At 48.0% G+C, this 15,081-nt stretch overlaps 1 protein-coding gene across 3 annotated transcripts in view; it reads right to left on the bottom strand.

The window, feature by feature from the left end:
- Nucleotides 1–15,081, bottom strand: part of Bcat1 (branched chain amino acid transaminase 1) — an 80,729-nt gene that overhangs the window by 29,907 nt on the left and 35,741 nt on the right. For all 3 annotated transcript variants that reach the window (XM_021164869.2, XM_021164868.3, XM_085839782.1), the window contains exons 3-5: nucleotides 10,862–11,062; nucleotides 6,255–6,365; nucleotides 4,269–4,388 (exon numbers count right to left, since the gene is read on the bottom strand). In XM_021164869.2, coding sequence (XP_021020528.1) covers nucleotides 4,269–4,388; nucleotides 6,255–6,365; nucleotides 10,862–11,062 — 432 coding nt within the window. The remainder of the gene's footprint in view (nucleotides 1–4,268; nucleotides 4,389–6,254; nucleotides 6,366–10,861; nucleotides 11,063–15,081) is intronic.

Raw genomic sequence — 15,081 nt, 5'->3', positions numbered from 1 at the left:
GCTTTGCTATTAGAGAATAGCTCTGTCCCGGTGGGCTCAGGTGATGAGTCCCTGGCTACTTTTCGAGGATTCTGAAGGGCACTTCTGAGAACAGTGACTTCACACTTAGACTCACAAATGTCCCGCAGGGTGAGCAGAAAAGGACAAAGGAGGGCTGGCAACTTTTCTCCACTGAGGCTTCACCTCGAGGCTAATGACACCTCAGAGAAGCCAGGCCCAACACCATAGGTGTACTGGCTGGCTTTGTGTGTCAACTTGACATAAGCTGGAGTTATCACAGAGAAAGAAAGGACACTCAATTGAGGAAATGCCTCCATGAGATCCAGCTGTAAGGCATTTCTCAATTAGTGATCAAGGGTGGGAGGGCCCATTGTGGGTGGTGCCATCCCTGGACTGGTAGTCCTGGGTTCTATAGGAAAGAAAGCTGAGCAAGCCAGGAGAAGCAAACCAGTAAGTAACATCCCTCCATGGCCTCTGCATCAGCTCCTGCTTCCTGCCCTGTGTGAGTTACAGTCCTGACTTCCTTTGGTGATGAACAACAATGTGGAAAGTGCAAGCTGAATAAACCCTTACCTCCCACACTTGCTTCTTGGTCGTGATATTTTGTGCAGGAATAGAAACCCTGACTGGGGCAGTAAGATGTGCAAGGTGCAGCAGTGGAAACAGGAGGATCCCAGCCTCCTCCTCCTCCACTGCCTGCTCCCACTCCTCTTCCTCCCTCCTCCAAGTCACCAAGCTAAGCTCCTGCAGTTGGGAAACAGGTCTGTGAGCAAAGCTGCCTCCTGCATTACTGACACTAAAAAGAGGCCCCACCCTCCACCGCTCAAGTCACTAGCACAGAAATGAAGCTGTCAGTGACACAAATGACAGGTATTACAGCCTTTTCCACTGAGGCTTCACCTCGAGGCTAATGACACTTCAGAGAGGTCAGGCCCAGCACCATAGGGTGTGTGAGGGTGCAGCATACTGACAGGAGATGTGGTCCTAGAGCTTAAAACTCAGTGTTAAAACTGAAAACGAGCCGGGCGTGGTGGCACACGCCTTTAATCCCAGCACTTGCAGAGGCAGGCGGATTTCTGAGTTCGAGGCCAGCCTGGTCTACAAAGTGAGTTCCAGGACAGCCAGGGCTACAGAGAAACCCTGTCTCGAAAAACCAAAAAAAAAAAAAAAAAGAAAGAAAACTGAAAACGAATGCCAAGGAAAAGTCAGATCATGAGGTTAGGACCTGAGAAACACGGCTCGGTAAATCTAAAATCAGTCCTAAGCAGAAATGCCCACAAGGTCAAGTGCACAGGGACACTGGGAAAGGGTCAAGAGGAAGAGAACACAACAGGTCACTCTCAGACAATGTCATTTGTTCGCTGTCCCTCACAGTCGCTGGCCCGCTCCTTTCCTTCCGGTGTGATGGGACAGGCTTGGGACAGGCTGAGTGACTATGTGGCTTATAAAACCCAAGGTGTGTGGGGCCTGCTCTGAGCTGTAGGGCTGCACAGTAAGAGATGGCTCATAAGACTAGGACTCTCCTCACTGCTCTGACCTTACCATTCCAACTGCTAGCTCAAGCTGGGTAGAGGAGAAAGCAAACAAAGCCAGATGTGGGGGGTGGGGATGTGCTGGCAATCCCACTCGGGAAGCAGAGGCAGGAGATTACCTGTAAATTTGAAGTGGACAATCAGGGAGACAGGCTGAGACCCTGACCCACCAAAAAAAAAAAAAAAAAAAAAGGATTCTGATTCAAGCCGCCAATCCCAGAAGTGGGGACGCTGGCCCAATAGCACTGGTATAAAAATGAGGCCAACCTGGGCTACTGCAGGGTAAATTCTAGGCTAGTGGGGCTAGGCTAATGAGAACTTGTCTCCTCAGGCTAAATAGTAATAACAAGTAAGCTGTTGTGTTTTCATTCCAAGACTGAAACATTCCATCCATCCCAGAAGCTCCTCAAGCTGTAAGCTAAACAACTCAAAACAGTTCCAGGGTGCCCCTGATTCAGGACCGCCACCCCAACACTCTGGGCTAGAGCAGGCAATAAAAGCTGAGAATCTGTCTCAGAAAAGCTAAGCTGCAAAGAAGACTTGGAGGCCCCACCAGCTGCCGTGGAAGCGGAAACCAGCTGTGGCAGAAGCGGAAACCAGCTGTGGCGGAAGCGGAAACCAGCTGTGGCGAAACCAGCTGTGGCGGAAGCGGAAACCAGCGGAGCCGCCTGGGAGAGATTTAGATCAACTGTGAGGCACGTGGAAAGGACTGGCCAACCTGCTGCGCTGCCTGCAGGCTGTGGCGTGCTCCAGGTCCCCAGCTTTGGGAGCTGTCACCTGTGCTGGGGTGGGCTTGTGATGCAGCTGTCTTTGAGTCATTTCTTCTCCAGCAAGTGACCCCTCACCCATATTCCTGTAAGGAACAATGATGAGACTCACAGGCTCACCATGCTGGATTTTGGTGGCATGTGCTTCAGTCTGTTATGGGCTCCCTATCTGCTATGTGTTGTGGCTCCCCAGGAAAAGGTTTGTCAGCCAAATGACAAGTCCCTTACTAACTTCTAAAGTTAAGACATCTCCAAAGAGGCCAGCTAACCAAGGCTGGGTGTGAGGGAGCCAAGGGCACAACACTGAGAGCAAAGACCACGGCAAGGCACGGGGGCAACAAACTACATAAAGAGAAGACATGGGTAGGAAGCCCCCAAAACAGACATTACCAATCAAAACCTGATGTGCTGTGAACAGGCACTGCAATCAATATGGAATTGATTCATCCAATGTGGAACTGTGTAATGGATACCTGGGGATACAACTTGGTGTCTCTGCGGAGAAAGTGAGCTCTTTAACATTCACATGGGTGAGGTTTAAAGGAAATAAAACTTTAAAACAGAGGAATAACCAAGCGAAGAAGCCTTTAAAACACATTTAAAAAAATCAAAAAACAAAAGATGCGAACAGTGACTTTAAACTACAGTTAAATACTTGAGTCAGGCAGGTTACCCACACCTGTAGCCACCAACCCTTGCAAGCTGAGCAAGAATCAAGCCACAGGAGCCACGTGTGGGTACACACTTTTAATCTCAGTACTAGGAGGCAGAGGCAGAAGGACTTGGCGTTCAAGGCCAGCCTGGTCTATAGAGCAAGTACCAGGCCAGCCAAAGCTACACAGAGAAACCTTGTGTTGAAAGGACCTGGGTTTCATTACAGCTCCCATAGAGTGACTCACAACCATCCATTACTACAGTTCCATAGGGTCCAATACCCTCCTCTGACATCCTAGGGCACCAAGCACACATGTAGAATGTACATACATGTAGGTGTAACGCCCATAAAATAAATGAATGTGAAAGCAGTTCAATACTTGTTTCTCAACAGATGCCAATTACAGACAGAGAAGTCATCTGCAATGGATTTATCTTATAAAGAGTGGGTCTTGTGAGATAGCTCAGTGGATAAAGGCACTTGCCAGCAAGTCTGGCCTATCTAGCAGCCCTAGGTTTTATTATCCAACCCTTCCCTACCAGCTCCTGGTGAAGTACATTTTCAGCAATTTTTCTTCGAATGGGGGCCCTCTCTTCCTATTTTTTAGCAGAATTGCTAAGGATTCAGGATAATAAAAATAAAACCAAAGCCGGGCGTGGTGGGGCACGCCTTTAATCCCAGCACTTGGGAGGCAGAGGCAGGTGGATTTCTGAGTTCGAGGCCAGCCTGGTCTACAAAGTGAGTGCCAGGACAGCCAGGGCTACACAGAGAAACCCTGTCTCGAAAAACCAAAAAAATAAAAAAAATAAAAAAATAAAAAAATAAAACCAAGCGCTCTCCCTGACAAACTTTCTACAGCATGACCGCATCTATCTCCAAGGGTCTGTCATGAGGGAGCCACACCCCAGAACTAGCCATCAAGGGAGGCCAAACATTACTGGGACAGGTGTGTACAGGGAGGGATATGTGTAAGTGCAGTGTGTGTGTGTGTGTGTGTGTGTGTGTGTGTGCTCACGTGGTGGTGGTGGGGTGAGTGATTAAAAAAATGAAAATTACCTTTGGGGCATACAAGATGACTCTGAGGATGAAGGCACTTTCTGCCAATCCAAACTACCCAAGCTCCATCCCCACAGCACACATAGTAGAAGAACCAATCAATACCCAAGATGCAATTCTGACACCCACATACATGGTGGCTCACACGCGCCCACTTATGTACACATAAAAATAAATTTTTTAAAGACTTTAAATTATATATATATATATATATATATATATATATATATATTTCCCCTAAATGGAGCCAGGCCGTACCTCAGTTCCGATAAACGTGGGGCGGATGTAGAGGCTGGCAGAGGTGGAGTAGGGAACCCATTCTTGGTCGATCTGTATAAGCTGAAGAATACACTCTAGGAGCTCCTCCTTGTCAAACACCTGAAAGGACAGAATCCCTAATGAGTTCCAGCAAAGGACAGAGAGTCAGACTCCCAGATCAGAGAGCGGACAGAAGCTCAATTTTCAAAACTGCCCCCATGTGGCAGTGCCGATTGGCTCCTTCAACAGCTTTTATTCACTCTTTCCTAACAAGAAACATCGTGAAAGGTACCCGTAATAAATGCTTTAGAAAAAAAAAAAATCTGTGAATCCCTCTGGAAAACTATGAATTATTCATAAGGAAAAGATAAGACGTTAGATTCTCTGAGGCTTCAAGATGGCTCAGCTCAGCACGTAAGGGCTCATGCCGCCAAGCCTGATAACCACATGGTAGCAAGAAAGCCAAGTTGCTTCTGAACTCTACACTCACCTCCCTGCCCCCAAATAAATAAATGAGATTTTTGAAAAAGATGTTAGATCCCTATTGACCATACTCCCATATCAGTTATACTTTTACACTCAAATGTAACAAGTTATAATCTTTATTTTAAAGTGGACATCTGTGGTCTCTTATCAATTATAGTTGGATTTTATGCTCAAAAATCAATAAAATATTATTACTTCTATTTAAAAATTGATATCTGTGAGCTCTTCTGTTCTCAATTATAACTGGATATTATGATCAAGTATAACAAAGCATCATGGCTTGTAATTTTAAAAAATAGATATCTACAACTTTAAGGTTTAAAACAACCTCTTACGCAGAAAACATAAAACATAAACAAACCACAAGGGAAAATAAAGATAAAATTTGCCTATTTGAAACTGAAACTCTGGCTTTTCAGATCAGGAAGCTGATGGTGAGATACCAATGAGGAATTGCAACAGGGAGGGCATGTTCTGAACTGAATACTGGTCACAAAGACAAGGGGACGTCAGCTTATCCCAAAGGTGACAAGTGTGCTTTGTAAACTGATCAAGCAGCTTCCACTCATCCACAGGCCAGAGGGGGACACTTTCAGAGACGTGATGTACTATGCAAGGTAGAACAGCACCACACACTAACTAGCATGATCACACTGTACTAGCATGATCACAGTGCACTAGCATGATCATGGTATACTAGCATGATCATGGTATACTAGCATGATCACACTCCACTAGCATGACCACAGTGCACTAGCATGATCACAGTACACTAGCATGACCACACTGCACTAGCATGACCACAGTGCACTAGCATGATCACAATGTACTAGCATGACCACAGTGCACTGGCATGATCATTACAGTGCACTAGCATGATCACACTGCACTAGCATGATCACACTGCACTAGCATGATCATGGTATACTAGCATGATCACAGTGCACTAGCATGATTATGGTATACTAGCATGATCACAGTGCACTAGCATGACCACAATGCACTAGCATGATCACACTGCACTAGCATGATCATAGAACAGGAGCATGATCATATTGCAGAGGTATCAGATGTGAGGATGGCTGGCTATTCAAGTAACCTGTGCCAACAACAAGTCAGGTCTTGGGGGTGCTGAGCAGAGATGAAGTTTAATCAATTCCATGACTGCATGGGCCAGGAAACCGCAGATCACTTTGCTGTCCTCCTTCTGAGTGGCCTTGGACAAGTGGTTTAACCTCCCTGGACTGGGTTTTAATTTTCTTCTTCGTACAGAGGTACTAAAATGTACAAATTAAGATGCTCAGCATCTTAAGGGGCTTGCCATAAACCCATGTGGTACAGAGAACTGATTCTCAAGGTATCCTCTGACCTCTAATTGAACGCATCACATACATAAGTCAGCATTCACTCTCATTGTCTGATGCAATTATTCATCAAAGATTTTTTTTGGATGTGAGAGCAGAATAACCATGAAATAGAAGGGAATGCAAATGTTCATACCGGCAGCGTGGTCCTCACAGCAGATCGGCACATTCTATCCATGTTGAGGTCCGGCCGGAACAATCGGATCTTGTTATCAACTCCCCGAAAGGCTTTCAAGCCTTCAAACAGCTGAGGAGAAGAGAAAAGTCTCAGAAGGTGACTAAGAGTTGCTATCCTTGGCCTTAACTGGAATGGAGAGGGGAGGGTGGAGGGGGAGCAATGTGGGAACAAAAAGGGAGTGGAAAGGTCCTTTCAGTACTCAGCCTGATCGGCTACCAGGACAGGACCATCTAAGGCATGCTAGTGCCACTCCACCACTCCTGCTCAGAAGTTACCTATGAATCTTGGAAGGCCAAGGAAGAGAGAAGAAGAGGGAGGGGAGGGAGAGAGGGAGGGGGAGGGGGGAGGGAGTCCACTCCTGTGGGTTGTCCTCTGACCTCCACAGGCACACCGTGGTGATCTCATGCCAGCCCCCCCCCCCACACACACACACACAAATGATCACATAGATACATGCAAACATGGGGACCTGAGTTCAATCCTAGAATCGACATAAGTGAAAGCCAGGCATGGTGGTACATACTTGTAATCCCAACTGCCAGGACAGACAGATCCCCAGAGCTTGCTGGATGGCCTGCCTACTCAATCCCAAACCAATGAGAACAAGGTGGATGGTCCTTAAAAGGCAAGCTTGCTCGCTCTCTCTCTCTCTCTCTCTCTCTCTCTCTCTCTCTCGAGGGGGGGGGGGTTGAAAAGGACAGATTTCTGAGCTAAAGTTCTCTGATGAAGGGACAACTAGGCTAGAGATACCACAGAGCTCTCCGTAACGGTGGAGAACAGGAATGTTGTGGATCCAGAACCCTGAATTATCTTTCTTTAATCTCATGGCCATTAATTACCCACCTGTGCTTCTAACCTCACATTGTTCCGAGCCAGAAGCTGAAAGGACGTCATCAGACAGCAGGACTTTCTACTTGGCCACCCTGTTACCCACTGTCCCCACCAGCACATTCCATAAATGCGTTGACTGGTAACCACTTCCACAGTAGACTGTGTCATTCAGGGCCACGTGATTCCACGCGCCCAGGCCAAGGCCACTCTCTGGCTCAGTATCACATGCCTCTTACTCCCTCTGGACAGGAGCTATGTTTCTTTCACACCACACCCCTGCCTCCATGAACAAGAAAGTTCCTAGGAGAAAAAGGCTCATACAACAGCCTGGACAAGGACACACAATGGAAAACTACCGCCTCCGAGACTCACAGAGGAACACTCGCTGCCCTTAGACCCCAGTAACCACACTCCACAGCTAAGATCTTCTCCCTGGGCAAGCAGGCAAAGAGTCAAGAGACATACACCTTCTTTTCTGGATTAAATTCCAAATATGTACTTTCCCAACATGCCCCGCCCAAGCAGCCCTGAGCCACTCTGCCTCAGTAGCCCCTTCACCCTCTTTCCAACCAAGCGCTGGTCAGGGCCCACCTCATGCAGGAAGTGTGGCTATTGACGGACAAGAGTGCAGAGCTGGACCCCACAGCTCCGTGTGTGATGGAGGCGCATGCTACGGACTGAGCTGTTTTCCTCGTCCCCAATCCAGTTCTCTTTTCCCCTCTAATTGAAAATAGATTCTTTCTTCTCACATGACATATGCTGATTACAGTTTCTCTCTTCTACTCCTCCCAGTTCCCTCTGACCTCACCCCCCTTTCAGTCTCTCATTAGAAAATAAACAGGTGTCTAAGCAATAACATAAGAAATCACAAGATAAAACAAAAGCTAACACATGGGACTTGGGCAAAATAAATATGAAAGAGCCCGATAGAAGGCAAGAGAATCAGACCCACTGGTTTGCACACTCAAGAATCCCATACAAACGCTAAACCGGAAGCCAGACGATAGATTCAGGGGACCTGGGGCAGACCCGTGCAGGCTCTGTGCATGCTGCCTCCGGCTCTGGGGTTCCTAGGAGCTTTGCTCAATTGATATAGAGGGTCTTGTTCTTCAGGTGTCCTCCGTCACCTCTGGCTCTCACACTTTCTGGGGGAGGAGGGGTGGGGAAGATGGTTCCCTGAGCCCTTGGAGGAATTAGATGGAGACATTCTATTTAAGGCAGAGTGTTTTTAGCTCTGAATTTCTACCCTGTGTCTGGCTGTAGGTCTCTGCACTTGTTCCCATCTGCTGCAGGAGGAAGCTGCAGGGGGAAGCTTCTGACGATGGCTGGCTCTGATCTATGAGTACAGTATTTTATTGCTACATTTAAAAACAAACAAACAAACAGTAGTATTTGACTTTACCTTAGGTCCCTAGACTGTCGGTCTCAGGTTCTTGGTCACCCAAGCAGCCCAACCTGATTCTTACTGAAGATATTTCTGGTAACTCGGTCTAGCTAATCAAACCTTATGAAGAAGCACTGTATTTTATTAGATCACTAATAATATGGAGAAGGTTGTGGCTTTCCGGCAGAATGACTGTAATTTGAGGGCTATTTTTGGTTTTGCGTGTGGAACAGAGTTTTACTCACACAAGGCAAGTGTTCCGCACTAAGCTACATCCCCGGACCTGACATTTTCTTAAAAACTGTGATCATAGCATTTGAAAGGCTGAGCCAGGAGGGTTGCTATGATTTTGAAGCCAGCCTGCCACCAATAATAATAATAAAATAATAATATGAAAAAGTCAAACTGAAATTTCAGTTGATGTACTCCAAAGCCCCAAATTTTTTAATTCTTCCTAATTCACCTCCTATAAAGGCCAGCAGGTCTCAGACTGTGGTAGCTATGCAGTTGGGTGACATAGCTTCAAAAGTGAACCCCATGGTAATTCTGAGCCCTAAGTCTGAGAATCAAGGGACCTAGAGGCGCTGAGGTTCTCTGAAGGGGAATGGTCCGTTCGCCTGTCATTTGATGCAAAGAGCTTGCCATAAATATAACGCAGCAGGCCACGCGACTAGCAGTCATCTGGGAACGAAACTAAGAATCGAAAGTTCAGACTGCTGTGGCAATGTGTACCTGTGTCCCCAGTATCTAGAGTTCAAGGCCAGCTTCAGCTATACCATGGACTGGAAGCCAGCCTATCTTTAGAAAAAAAAAAACAAGGTACTAAGGAGTTGTTCGTCAGACCCAAATGTTTACCCCAAGTGTCCTCCAAACCTAGAGCAGGCTGGCACAGAGAGGGGGAAAAAAAAAAAACCAGCAAAAACACTGTGTCCTTGAATCTCCGCTGGGAGGCAAAACATTTCTACAGACGTTACCACTGTTTATCCCATGTTTAAAATGCCTGTGGTAAAAATCTGAAGCCGGGAGCTGGTTCGAGGGCAGATTGCTCCCCAAGACTGTGTCTCCCATGCAAGGACTATCCGGGCCCTGCCCTGCTGATCTCCCCAGATCATTCAATCTGGAGCATTCAGGGTGGTCTAACCACAGACACCCCAAGTCCCTTCCTACTGAGTGTTGTGAGCACCGCTTTAATGATATGACTTCACCTTCCTCTCTCAGTGGGGCTGCCTGGGCTGTCTCTCCCCGTGAACCTGAGGACATTTTGCTATTCCTTTGCTCTGTGCTGGCGGAATAGCTGTCCCCCATCCAAGAGAGCACACGGCCTGGTCTATGGACTGTGCAGCATAGCTCACCGCAGCCGTTGTCTGCTCTCTCGCTCAGTATCAGGCATGGCTCTACAGCAGTGGCTCTCACAACCTTTGGGTCTCAGGCACCATGTGGGTGCTGAGAACTTTGCTACAGTCCTCTGCCAGATCAGCAGGTGCTCTTAACCCCCGAGCCAATGCTCCAGCCCTGAATGTGAATTCGAATGCTTCTCACTTCAGATCATTAAATGGGTGGATTCCGGGGTGTTCTGGTGGGAAATCTGAACTGTAAACACAAGTAGTGAAATGAAAATGATCTCTATAAAGTATAAGATCTCTCAAAGGCACAATCTTGGGAACCAATATTCAGAAATGAATATTTGATCCTGTTTCCTGTGGCCATTTTCAGTCTCTTGGTAGATCAGAATTTATCTCTGTGCCTTCAGTGTCCTGGGGAAAGCCATTCCATGTGAAGAAACCAGAATAAACTGAAATGTAGGGCCAGGGGGATGGGACAATATTCTGCATATCTGGTTCAGTGTGTATGGATCAGCAGAGGACCAAGAGATGGAGTCTCCAAACACTCCACGGTGAAGGAGCGTGCTCAATGCCATCCCACAGGCTGGTTATGAGAAAGCAGTTAGCACAGCGTCTCATCCTGTGACCGACCCTTGACAATCACTCAAAGATCTGAGAAAAAGCACCTAATAAATTAGTAATACTCATTGCTTTGGGGTTCTTTGGGGTTCTGTGGCCTAGCCTGTCCAGAAAGAAAGGCATAATCTAGGTTAGCCTTGGACTTTCAGCCCATCCAGTCTTAGGTTACCAAGTGCTGAGATTTTCACACACACACACACCACGTTTTACTAATATCACAGATAAACCAAGTCAACCTGCAAAACTAGCTCTGAGACTAGCAATCCACTTGGCTGCAGGAGAAGTTTGAAGATGTTTATGACAACCTCCAGCTAAGACAGCAGGACCTGTCCCCGACCCTAAAGAAGCTTGCAAGGCCAGAGAATCACAGCCCACGGGTAAGCACTTACTTCCACAGCGTAGTGCAAAACAGAGGCAGCGGGATGTATGGGCAAGTTTTCAAAAGGCTTAATGTGAGGTTTCTCCCATCCAGACGCAGAGGACCACTCCACCGTCAGCATGTGGTCAGTAAACGTAGCTCCAAAGACCAGCGAATCCGGGTCCGGCTTCTCCTTTAAGACAGTGGCTGGTGTGATGATGAGATCTTTGGCCTGTAGAGGAGAAAAGGAAAGTGCTTGGAGCCCACACTGCATGGGCTAGATGGTCCAAAGGCCCAATGTGAACACCATTCCTTGGTGATGACACGACCGCGCCCAGCACAGAATTTAACACTGGGGGGTCTGAGGACTCGCTGCAGTTGGTGGGGTGCTTACAGAAGCCCCGGGTTTGACCACTGAAAGACTGGAGGCAGGAGGTTCAGAAGTTCCAACCTTGTGTAAAAAACCTGACCCAATCGAGTCTCAAATAACAACCCCAATATCATACCGTTAACACTGAGAACCAAATAGACCAAACCTGTGCTCAGAGTTCAGTCAATTGTTCAAAATCTCTGCAACAGGGCCTGACAAGGTGACGAAGCAAGTAAAGACACTTGCCACCAAACCAGCAAACCTGAGCTTGATCCTAGGACCTACATGGTGAAAGGGGAAAACCAAGACCCCACAAGTTGTCCTCTGAGCTATACCCAAGCACCGTACATGCACCTCCCTCCCTAGCCCCCCACAATAAATAACTGCCATTAACAATGCAAAATAATAATAACCTTAGCGCCGGAGAGACGGCTCAGTGGAAAAGAGCATTTGCTGCTCTCACGGAGGACCCAAGTTTGATTCCCAGCTTCCCCATGGTGGTTCATAACCATTCTTTTTTTTTTTTTTTTTTTTTTTTATATGTAAGTACACTGTAGCTGTCTTCAGACACTCCAGAAGAGGGAGTCAAATCTCGTTATGGATGGTTGTGAGCCACCATGTGGTTGCTGGGATTTGAACTCCGGACCATCAGAAGAGCAGTCGGGTGGTCTTACCCACTGAGCCATCTCACCAGCCCCTCATAACCATTCTTAAATACAAAGTTCGTGGGGATCCGATGCTGTCTTCTGACCTCCACATGCACCAAGCATGCACATGATGCATGCACACACATATGTAAAGACAAAACACACTTTTATTTCAGAAAATCAAATGAATCTAGAAATACATTTTTTTTAATAAAACTCAATAATCCCTGCAATAATACGGTGGTATACGCCAGTCATCCTGGCACTCAGGAGGCTGAAGTAGAAGAAGAGACACAAATGTGAGGCCAGCCTAGGCAACAAAGTGAGTGCCAGGCCAGCCAAGGCTACACAGCAAGGCTAACTCACAAACAAATCCCTGCAATGGCTTCGGTTGTAATGCCATGAGAAGCAAACTTTAGGGGTGTGGGAGATGTGGTGAAATGATTCCTGATTCCCACCAGACCCCAGAGGAGCACTCCCAGAAGACACACAGCACTGCTCACAGTAGCAGGGAGCATCCTTCAGGGCACACAGCACTGCTCACAGGAGCAGGGAGCATCCTTCAGGGCACACAGCACTGCTCACAGTAGCAGGGAGCATCCTGGGCACACAGCACTGCTCACAGTAGTAGGGAGCATCCTTCAGGGCACACAGCACTGCTCACAGTAGCAGGGAGCAGCATCCTTCAGGGCACACAGCACTGCTCACAGTAGCAGGGAGCATCCTTCAGGGCACACAGCACTGCTCACAGTAGCAGGGAGCATCCTTCAGGGCACACAGCACTGCTCACAGTAGCAGGGAGCATCCTTCAGGGCACACAGCACTGCTCACAGTAGCAGGGAGCATCCTTCAGGGCACACAGCACTGCTCACAGTAGCAGGGAGCATCCTTCAGGGCACACAGCACTGCTCACAGTAGCAGGGAGCATCCTTCAGGGCACACAGCACTGCTCACAGTAGCAGGGAGCATCCTTCAGGGCACACAGCACTGCTCACAGTAGCAGGGAGCATCCTGGGCACACAGCACTGCTCACAGGAGCAGGGAGCATCCTTCAGGGCACACAGCACTGCTCACAGTAGCAGGGAGCATCCTTCTGGGCACACAGCACTGCTCACAGTAGCAGGGAGCATCCTTCAGGGCACACAGCACTGCTCACAGGAGCAGGGAGCATCCTTCTGGGCACACAGCACTGCTCACAGTAGCAGGGAGCATCCTTCAGGGCACACAGCACTGCTCACAGGAGCAGGGAGCATCCTTCAGGGCACACAGCACTGCTCACAGTAGCAGGGAGCATCCTTCAGGGCACACAGCACTGCTCACAGTAGCAGGGAGCATCCTTCAGGGCACACAGCACTGCTCACAGTAGCAGGGAGCATCCTTCAGGGCACACAGCACTGCTCACAGTAGCAGGGAGCATCCTGGGCACACAGCACTGCTCACAGTAGCAGGGAGCATCCTTCAGGGCACACAGCACTGCTCACAGTAGCAGGGAGCATCCTTCTGGGCACACAGCACTGCTCACAGTAGCAGGGAGCATCCTTCAGGGCACACAGCACTGCTCACAGTAGCAGGGAGCATCCTTCAGGGCACACAGCACTGCTCACAGGAGCAGGGAGCATCCTTCAGGGCACACAGCACTGCTCACAGTAGCAGGGAGCATCCTTCAGGGCACACAGCACTGCTCACAGTAGCAGGGAGCATCCTTCAGGGCACACAGCACTGCTCACAGTAGCAGGGAGCATCCTTCAGGGCACACAGCACTGCTCACAGGAGCAGGGAGGATCTTTAAGGACCCAGCCACTGCCCGCTACAGCTGCCTCCACCTCCCCAGAGCATTCCAATCACATGTTCCCAGCTCCTCCAGATACGGAGGCTCACAGATGAGCACAGACAGCAAAGAAGTGCTCTCCTCTTTGAAGACGGACAGGCAGAGAGAGAATGGAGCCGCAGATGCAAACCCTGTCCTAGGAGGAGACAGACAGTAAACAAAAGCCCTCCTATTCAGCCGCACAAAAACAGGAAGATAGGAAACAACTGCACTCAGCTGTTCTCCACCAAGCCAGCTCAGCCATTGTCACAAACCCAAGTCACCTCGGTTCTGATCCTTAACTTGGGAACAGCTAGAGAACAACAACAACAATAAATAAAGTACAATTTTAAAAAGAAACTATGAAGAAGAAAGCTTTTGGTGGTATTGGGGATAGGGGGAGTCCGTCAGAGTCTCTTGTCACTCAGGCTAGCTTAAAACTCTCCAATACTAAGTCTCTGAGTGGTGCACACTAGCCAAGCACTCTGTCAGCTGTACTACATCCCCAGCTCCCACCCACAGTTCCCGACAATAAGATTATTAGCAAAGTTTCTCACAGGAAGATGCAGAACAGGTGTGTCTGTTAGATGGTCAGTGTGAGCTGAACAGTGAGACTGAGTTCTAGACATATCTTAAACACGGAGAAGCCAGCAGACATCAGCTTTCTAGACTTTCATTAATTGTTGTATGTACATACACATGGTACGCATGAATGCAGGCATACTCCGCAGCTCTGTGGAGCTCAGAGGACAACTTCTGGGATTTGGTTCTCTCCTTCCACCACAGGCACCAGGGATCAAACATGCGTGTCATCAGATTTACACGGCAATCACTTTTACCCATTATGTCATCCATGGCCCTGATTTTCTTTCTAAACAACATCATCAATAATGTGCATGGCTCTTCAAAAGATCTGGCGAAATTTCGCTCTTCCAGCCCCAGCTTCACTCACTCTGGCTGACTGCACACCACCCTCACCACTTCACTGCATTCCCAGGCTCTGCAGTACTACTTCCTGACATGGAATGGACAGACAGACAGTAAACAGCTTATCCTGAAATATCCTGAGGAGGGCTTTCTCTCCTCCCCTTACCCATCTCCCTCCTCCAGGCAGCTGCCAAGATTTACAGCTTGCCCACCCTGCTACTTCTCTCTTGAACTTTAATAAAAATGTCTTCAAGCTTAAAAACAAAAACAAACACCTGAGCCTTGCTGTTCACTGGCCATCTGAATTAGGATAATTTGAAAGTGAACTCAGGCTCTGTCTCATCAATATTGAGGGTGCCCGCTTTTCCTCGTTACTCAATATCAGCATTCTTTTGTAATTATTCTTAACATTTTAAATTTTATTTAAGCTTTAATCGCAGAGGCACTGAGGCTTGGGGGGTGGTGTATAGAATATACCGAGACTCCAGCCCTTGTTTACT

The sequence above is a fragment of the Mus caroli genome, unplaced genomic scaffold, assembly GCF_978045245.1.
Source record: "Mus caroli unplaced genomic scaffold, Mus_caroli_1 scaffold_7, whole genome shotgun sequence".
Lineage (NCBI taxonomy): Eukaryota > Metazoa > Chordata > Mammalia > Rodentia > Muridae > Mus > Mus caroli.
This window is presented reverse-complemented; position numbering and strand designations above follow the sequence as displayed.